This window comes from Salvelinus alpinus, chromosome 4 (assembly GCF_045679555.1).
Source record: "Salvelinus alpinus chromosome 4, SLU_Salpinus.1, whole genome shotgun sequence".
NCBI classification, from domain to species: domain Eukaryota; kingdom Metazoa; phylum Chordata; class Actinopteri; order Salmoniformes; family Salmonidae; genus Salvelinus; species Salvelinus alpinus.
In genome coordinates this window covers 94985581-94994661 of record NC_092089.1, presented here as the reverse complement: position 1 = coordinate 94994661, position 9081 = coordinate 94985581, and the positions used below count along the sequence as shown (strand labels likewise).

At 44.5% G+C, this 9081-nt stretch overlaps 2 protein-coding genes across 2 annotated transcripts; one reads left to right on the top strand and one right to left on the bottom strand.

Moving 5' to 3' along the window:
• Positions 1-304: 304 nt before the first annotated feature.
• LOC139574705 (D(1) dopamine receptor-like) lies at positions 305-6844 on the bottom strand. Its single transcript, XM_071399525.1, has 2 exons — positions 6415-6844; positions 305-5111 (listed from the first exon to the last, which is right to left on the bottom strand). The coding sequence occupies exon 2, from the start codon at positions 4714-4716 to the stop codon at positions 3550-3552; it is 1167 nt and encodes a 388-aa protein (XP_071255626.1). The 5' UTR covers positions 4717-5111; positions 6415-6844; the 3' UTR covers positions 305-3549.
• LOC139572673 (uncharacterized) lies at positions 5134-6024 on the top strand. Its single transcript, XM_071395351.1, has one exon. The coding sequence runs from the start codon at positions 5134-5136 to the stop codon at positions 6022-6024; it is 891 nt and encodes a 296-aa protein (XP_071251452.1).
• Positions 6845-9081: the final 2237 nt, after the last annotated feature.

The following is a 9081-nucleotide window of genomic DNA, read 5'->3' as shown; positions in this document are numbered from 1 at the left end:
GCCTAGATCTCACACACTGAGTTAACTAGATTATGAGAACATGGGTTCATGATCAAAAGGAACCATTAGCCAGCTGGTTGTTTAGCTTTGGGTGGGTTCAGAAATTCAATCACTCATTTAAAGCTCTTGCAACTTTTTTGTTAATTCTTATGGCTGCATCCCGCTACCGGGATCGATATAACAGCAGCCAGATAAAGTGCATGGCGCCAAATTCAAACAGAAGAAATCTCATAATTAAAATTCCTCAAACATACATGTGTCTTATATCATTTTAAAGGTATTCTTGTTGTTAATCCCACCAAAGTGTCCGATTTCAAATATGCTTTTCAGCGAAAGCACTACAAACGATTATGTTAGGTCACCATCAGGGCTTTAGGTAACAGTCTGTCAGTATATATTGAGTTGTATTCATGTTTAGGATATAGTAGTATAAAAGAGTTGTATGTTAGTCCCATCACTCCACAATACACAACACAATAATTCAATAATGATAATTCAACACAAACTCTTTTTTAATGTAGGGAGATGAGCAAGGCACTCAACCCCAAATAGTGATCACTGAGCTGTGATCACTGAGCTGAAGGACGTGCCAAAGCTGCCCATCACATCAGACAGGTGGACCAGCCTCTGTCAGGACCACTATCTCACTGTTACAGTACACTACACAAGCCAGGGAAGTGTAAAACAGAAGGTCCTCCACACCAGGGCAGTGTAAAACAGAAGGTCCTCCACACCAGGGCAGTGTAAAACAGAAGGTCCTCCACACCAGGGCAGTGTAAAACAGAAGGTCCTCCACACCAGGGCAGTGTAAAACAGAAGGTCCTCCACACCAGGGCAGTGTAAAACAGAAGGTCCTCCACACCAGGGCAGTGTACAAATCACAAACTGGTGTCGTTTGCACATTTGTGGCCTGCTGGAGGTAATTTTGCAGGGCTCTGGCAATGCTCCTCCTTGCACAAAGGCGGAGGTAGCGGTCCTGCTGCTGGGTTGTTGCCCTCCTACAGCCTCCTCCACGTCTCCTGATGTACTGGCCTGTCTCCTGGTAGCGCCTCCATGCTCTGGACACTACGCTGACAAACACAGCAAACCTTCTTGCCACTTGTGTGGGTTGTAGACTCCGTCTCATGCTACCACTAGAGTGAAAGCACCGCCAGCATTCAAAAGTGACCAAAACATCAGCCAGGAAGCATAGGAACTGAGAAGTGGTCTGTGGTCAACACCTGCAGAACCACTCCTTTATTGGGGGTGTCTTGCTAATTGCCTATAATTTCCACCTTTTGTCTATTCCATTTGCACAACAGCATGTGAAATTTATTGTCAATCAGTGTTGCTTCCTAAGTGGACAGTTTGATTTCACAAAAGTGTGATTGACTTGGAGTTACATTGTGTTGTTTAAGTGTTCCCTTTATTTTTTTGAGCAGTGTATTTATTTTACATTTCAGAAAATAAAGCAATGTCAATTCTGTTCTTAATTTGTTTCGTTTTTTTTCTTCATAAAAAATAACAAAAATAACCGATAAGAATACCGTTAAAGTACCAGATCGATAAGCAGTATCGGTAAGAGTAGTAATACCGTTAAAATCTTAACGATACCCATCCCTAATGATTATATACCAGGACAAATTCACTAGCAACAGCAAGCTAGCTAGCTAAATTGCCATAAATGTTTAATGCTTTTCGACCTGTCCCCAAATTAATATATTTGATTCAGAGTTAGTTTTGGTCTGGTCAGCATGTTAGTGTCTAAACTTAATGTTTGAACCCTATCCAAAACCTTAATCCTTAACCATTCCGAATGAGTGCTTAAACTTAACCCTTAACTTCGAAAGTTGACGTTTGGAGAAATGGAATGATACAGAGCAGCAGGAGCAGGAAAAACACTTCGAAATTTGACGTTTGGAGAACGTGGCTGAACGTCTCATTCTGCAGTGAGACTATGAGAGCTTGTTGGGACACCTGGCATTGCTTTGGAAAAGCCACAGACACAATGCAAGATGAGTAGCTCATTAATAAGGTAAAACACTTTGGAGAGGGATTTAAAATGGCGGTCCAAATTAAATTGATGTTTGTTATGAAATAGCCTTAAGCTTTCTGAATTTCATTACCATCATTAGAAAGATTATTCAGTTGACCGTCATTTGGTGTTCCCCATCAGTTAAAACAATGGCAGTATTGGTATGGACTTTAACAAAGACACAAAGTTACTGTTTGTAAAGAATAATATATTTTCTTGAAGTACTGTATTACAGCTCTTAACTTTTGTAATAAAGTGACCTCTTTCTAACATTCTGTTAAATTCACAGTAAAGCACACAATATCAATCTCTATTGGACAGTCTGAAATCGTTCTAGCTGCTTCAGTAGAGCAGTTTCTAAGTCACTTCTGGATTGATTCACATGTTTATGTTCATACGTAAATATTATTTGGTTTGAGTCTTAAACCCCTATGACATTTGAAATCTGTAGTGGTCACAATGTGTGTGCGCGTGTGTGTATGTGTGTGCGTGAGCGTACGTGTTCGTGTGTGTGTGTGTGCGTGTGTTGCCTGCCCAGTCTGTGGATTATCCGTCTCAGAGTATCGTTAGCACCACTCTCTCTCTTCCTGTACTCTGTCACACACAGTCTTAATATCAAATACTTCACCCTTTTTAATCTCTACTGGGGCCAAGGGCACTACAGTTTGCAGTCACTGGATCAGAGTCTGGGGTCTTGACTCACTATAGTCTGCAGTCCCTGGATCACTGGGTCAGAGTCTGGGGTCCTGACTCACTATAGTCTGCAGTCCCTGGATCACTGGGTCAGAGTCTGGGGTCTTGACTCACTATAGTCTGCAGTCCCTGGATCACTGGGTCAGAGTCTGGGGTCCTGACTCACTATAGGCTGCAGTCACTGGATCAGAGTCTGGGGTCTTGACTCACTATAGTCTGCAGTCCCTGGATCACTGGGTCAGAATCTGGGGTCCTGACTCACTATAGTCTGCAGTCCCTGGATCACTGGGTCAGAATCTGGGGTCCTGACTCACTATAGTCTGCAGTCCCTGGATCACTGGGTCAAAGTCTGGGGCCCTGACTCACTATAGTCTGCAGTCCCTGGATCACTGGATCACTGGGTCAGAGTCTGGGGCCCTGACTCACTATAGGCTGCAGTCACTGGATCACTGCGTCAGAGTCTGGGGCCCTGACTCACTGTAGTATCTACTCCACAGAGACAATGTGTCACTAAACGTACTGCATTCACTGCAGTGAGGGACACTGCAAAGGGTCACTCGACTCTTATTGCAGTGCCATTTCAGATCGCACTGTATGTTATGCCCAGTGACACTGCACAAGGTGGCGGAACCCTCAATGACAACAACAAACCTTTTACACCAAGGTTGTAGTGCTTACTCTGCTTGCTTATGGCAATGCAATGCACCAGACGATGGCATGCTATAGTTCTCTGACGTTCATGACAGCTGGTACTGTAGGTCCTCTTCTGAGACCAGTGTCTCAGCAGATGTTGTCCATGTATGTTTTTTATTACTACCACTGGGAATTCTGAAGCTCTGAGCTCACTTCTTATTGAGACTGAACGCGCCCATGCCGTGATCTCCGGGACAGAATCTGTGGCAGCCCAGGAGGATAGAGAATGCCTTGCGGAAGTCTGGGTTAAAGGCATATATGATGGGGTTGATGGAAGAGTTGGCCCACCCGAACCACACAAACACATCAAACGTAGTGGGACTGATACAGGTGAAGGAGGCCGCGCCACCGGGGGGTGACAGCTCACAGAACGGCACCATGCAGTTCAGGATGAAGAATGGCAGCCAGCAGCACACGAACACGCCCACGATCAGAGTCAGCGTCTTCAGGACCTTTGTCTCCCGTTTGAACGTCATCTTGAATGAGCTCTCCGATTCGGAGATGCTGGATCCTCCCATGCTGTTGTGTCGGTTCTTGGCGCTCTCTGCGGCTCGTTCTAGGGTGGCGATGCATCTGATCTGACGGTGGGCGATGCGGTAGATCTGTGTGTAGGTGACCACCATGATGATCACTGGGATATAGAAGCTGATCAGAGAGGTAGAGATGGCGTAGGTCCGGTTCAGGCTGAAGTGACAGTTGTCCCAGTCCCGGGGGGCCTGATGTGTGTTGTTATCCCCAACAGGGTTAGAGGAGTCTGGGGGGGCCTGGAGGCCGTAGGGGGTGGTTGTGGAGGTAGTGATGGAGGTAGAGGTAAAGGTCTGGGCTTTGTGCCAGTTGAGCTGGACGGGGATGAAGGAGATGAGGAGGGAGAGCGTCCAGGCCACGCTGATCATCACAAACGCAGCTTTAGGAGTCATGTTCCTCTCATAGCGGAACGGGCTGGATATTGCCCAGTAACGGTCCACGCTGATCACACACAGGTTCAAGATGGATGCCGTGGAGCACATGATGTCGAACGCCACCCAAGTGTCGCAGAACGAGCCAAACGGCCAGAACCCTGCGACCTCCGTCACGGCCTTCCACGGCATCACCAGTACAGCGACCAGGAGGTCGGAGACGGCCAACGAGATCACAAAGAAGTTGGTGACTTTGGAACGCAGGTGACGGCACTTGGTGACGGCGGCACACACAAGGATGTTGCCGAGCAACGTGGAGAGGATGAGCAGCGAGAGGAAACAGCCAGTCAGGACGCGGGTTGAGGAGTCATCCAATAAGTCGCTGTCTGTGATGACCGTGGTTTCATTCATCAGATCCATCGTCGGTTGGAAGGAGAGGTGGAGGGGAGGGACGATTTGTGTGTGTGGGGGGGTGGAGGGGGGGCAGAGAGGGGTCAATCAGCTCATAGTGTAGAGAAGAGCCTGGTCAGAAGGAAAGCCCTCTGGGTTTCTCCCTTTCATCCAAACAAACATCTCTGATAACATATTCTTGTTTGTTTGTTTGTTTGTGTCCCGTGATAATAAAAAACAACAAGGTAAAAGACATTCCAGGCAGCCTCTCTCTGGGGTTGGCATTGTTCCAGACTCTGTATCAGTTCTGACATCCTTTATCCTGGAGAGGTGGATGGTTGTACATATTCCCACAGGGATAGGAGAGGTTTTAGATCTCGGTACAGGTTGAGAGGAGTCCTTCTGTCTTCTGTATCCCATGTGATCTGTGGACAGACAGACAGGTAGATGGGTCACAGGCTGACCGAGGTGACTCTCCCTACCATCAGCACTGGTCTCAGGCTGACCGAGGTGACTCTCCCTACCATCAGCACTGGTCTCAGGCTGACCGAGGCGACTCTCCCTACCATCAGCACTGGTCTCAGGCTGACCGAGGTGACTCTCCCTACCATCAGCACTGGTCTCAGGCTGACCGAGGTGACTCTCCCTACCATCAGCACTGGTCTCAGGCTGACCGAGGTGACTCTCCCTACCATCAGCACTGGTCTCAGGCTGACCGAGGTGACTCTCCCTACCATCAGCACTGGTCTCAGGCTGACCGAGGTGACTCTCCCTACCATCAGCACTGGTCTCAGGCTGACCGAGGTGACTCTCCCTACCATCAGCACTGGTCACAGGCTGACCGAGGTGCCTCTCCCTACCATCAGCACTGGTCTCAGGCTGACCGAGGTGACTCTCCCTACCATCAGCACTGGTCTCAGGCTGACCGAGGTGACTCTCCCTACCATCAGCACTGATCTCAGGCTGACCGAGGTGACTCTCCCTACCATCAGCACTGGTCACAGGCTGACCGAGGTGACTCTCCCTACCATCAGCACTGGTCTCAGGCTGACCGAGGTGACTCTCCCTACCATCAGCACTGGTCTCAGGCTGACCGAGGTGACTCTCCCTACCATCAGCACTGATCTCAGGCTGACCGAGGTGACTCTCCCTACCATCAGCACTGGTCTCAGGCTGACCGAGGCGACTCTCCCTACCATCAGCACTTGTCTCAGGATGACCGAGGTGACTCTCCCTACCATCAGCACTGATCTCAGGCTGACCGAGGTGACTCTCCCTACCATCAGCACTGGAGAGGAAAAGAGGAGACAACGTAGCCTCATCAGTGTCAAATCATGAACAGTGTGAGCATACACATAGTGGTTCTCAAAATAGAACCAGATTGTCTATTTCTCTTTAATAGTTATTCTGTTTAATAGTTACAGTATTTTGAATAACAATTATGTTGTGTTACTTCTCATGGCGTTTCACATGCATATCCAGGGTGCCCTGTTGGTTTAACACCATAGAATGTACAGGCAGGTGCTGTGGCATCAGATTTCTCTGACTAGACAATGAAGTCATATTCTCTTCTATTAAATTCTATTGTATTCTAGTCTATAGAATCATTTTCAATTTGTTTCAATTCTATTCTAGTTTCCCAGTGTATGTTTTTACATACCTAGGATGCTTTGTGAAAATGAATCAATTATCTAACATCCAGCCAGCTCCAAATATGCAGTTACTCACCAATCTACTCAGGACAAAGCAAACCTCGAGATTTCCAAGAGCAGCATCGCTTCTCCAAAAGTACATTCCTTTGGGAAAATATATAATAAATCAATTTTAATGAGAACTTGTTTGTCCAGGATTGAGTTATGTTCACTCTCTGTAAAGCTGTGGGAAATAACCTATGCTACAGCGCGATCCATGTGGAAGGAAAAAGAAAACAAAAAAAGGGTAATTGTAGAAGAACTCCGACCTAGGTCTTAACTTCAGACCATCAGATAAATAACGACGGTTGAAAGGGCATAATGATCATTTGATTTGACAGTTGATTAGGCCTAACCTCCGTGACCCATTTGTGATGTTGCACCCAAAAATCACTTAGTTTGCGCAGCGCTGCCCTCAACGGAGTCCCGTCTATTCTCTCTCCCCGTCATCGCAACACTAAAGGCACCAAGAGGTTTCTCACCAGTGCTGTGACGTCACAATGACCATTACAAGATGACGCCACATGAGACGATTGTCGTTTGGTTAATCCCCCCTGCATGCGCATTTAATTCTGTTATTGGAATCCGGTCCGGTCTGGAAAATGGGAGCAAATCCGGTAATCTCTACTCAATCTTCACCTGTTTTTACTCATATAAAATGTGAATTAGGCACTCTTCCAGAATATTTTACAAACCTCATTGATGAGTAAAGATGTATTCAACCTTTTAGAAAATTAGTATTCAGTGTTATTAAGGGAGATAACTCTGATTATTTCCAGATGCACTTGGACAGATGCAGGTCACTGAGGCAACCTAATGGAGAGAGAGAAGAATACTGATGGATGAAGCGATGTCTATAAATCCATCTATCTGTGAAGGATTTGACCTGTGGGTAGATGACTACAGTCAATTAATCAGAATAATTAGTGAATGATGACCTGTGAAAGATCATTTAATAATGTCTAGTCAGCACATTAGCCTACACATCAAGCTCCCGAGTACGTCCCGCACTATGTAGGGAATAGGGTGCCATTTGGGATACATGCCCAGTTTCTCTTGATCAGAATAAAGTGCTTTTCTTGTGCAACCAAAAAGCACCTCGGTTTTAGCCCCTGCTACTGCGATTCATCAACTAATAAATTGTCTGCTTCTCAAAAAAGAAAATAATTTGACAATATCTGTCATAGTCCCAGTTGTGTCTGTCTGTCAGCTAGAACAGGCAGCTAGAACAGGCTGCTAAAACAGGCACATACTGCTCTTTGATGAAAAGTATGTGGTACATTTTCACAACTCTTGTTACAACACTTAAAACAGATCATTAAAAAGGCAAAGTACATTTTCAAATTGGCTAAAAACAACACACAAAATCATACAGTCACTTTTTCACCAAACCTAATCAGTGTTTAATCTAGAAATATGTTTCACATTGAAATACATGTTCATATAAAGTAATTGCCTTTCACAATGCAATGCTCACATTACTTTTTATATTATCTTCTTTGTAATTTAAAAAAAATTGCTCTTATTAATTGATGATCACGTAAATGTTTGGTTAACCTATAGATTTGACATTTAAACTGGTTTGTCTACTACATTTGTGAACTGCATAAAGAAAATGTATGTCTGTAAAGTAGAAACAAAAATGATGATATAAACTTGAATGTACTACTGTGATGACTTATGATTTTCCTTTACAGTAAGTAAAAGAAAATGTGATATTGTCAAGATTTTTTGGTATTTTATTAGGATCCCCATTAGCTGTTGCAAAAGCAGTAGATACTCTTCCTGGGGTCCACACAAAACATGAAACATGACATAATACAGAACATTAATAGACAACAGCTCAAGAACAGAACTACATAAATTATTTTATTTTTTACAAAAGGCACATGTAGCCTACATATCAATACATACACAAAAACGATCTAGGTCAAATAGGGGAGAGGCGTTGTGCCGTGAGGTGTTGCTTTATCTGTTTTTTGAAACCAGGTTTGCTGTTCACTTGAGCAATATGAGATGGAACAGAGTTCCATGCAATAATGGCTCTATATAATACTGTACGCTTTCTTGAATCTGTTCTGGATTTGGGGACTATGAAAAGACCCCTGGTGGCATGTCTGGTGGGGTAAGTGTGTGTTTGTCAGAGCTGTATGTATGTTGACTATGTTTCTTGTAAAAAATAAGAAGTGATGCAGTCAGTCTCTCCTCAACTCTTAAGTTGGAAAAATGTGTCATTTTTCAAATACCTGAAACCGTTTTTTTTCATGCAATCTTGAGCCATAATCATTATGCTTAATTCTAATAAAAGAATATGTACAGTACCAGTCAAAAGTTGACACACCTACTCCTTCAAGGGTTTTTCTTTATTTTTTACTATTTTCCACATCGTAGAATAATAGTGAAGACATCAAAACTATTAAATAACACATATGGAATCATGTAGTAACCCCCCCAAATTTTACAAATCAAAATATATTTGAGATTTTAGATTCTTCAAAGAAGCCACCTGAATGACATCTTTGCACACTCTTGGCATTCTCTCAACCAGCTTCATGAGGATTGCTTTTCTAACAGTCTTGAAGGAGTTCCCACATATGCTGAGCACTTATTGGTTGCTTTTCCTTCACTTTACAGTCCAACTCATCCCAAACCATCTCAATTGGGTTGAGGTCGGGTGATTGTGGAGGCCAGGTCATCTGATACA

What these genes read in the sequence shown, in the direction of transcription:
- LOC139574705 (XM_071399525.1), bottom strand. Translation starts at nt 4,716, where the DNA reads ATGGATCTGATGAATGAAACCACGGTCATCACAGACAGCGACTTATTG.
- LOC139572673 (XM_071395351.1), top strand. Translation starts at nt 5,134, where the DNA reads ATGGGTCACAGGCTGACCGAGGTGACTCTCCCTACCATCAGCACTGGT.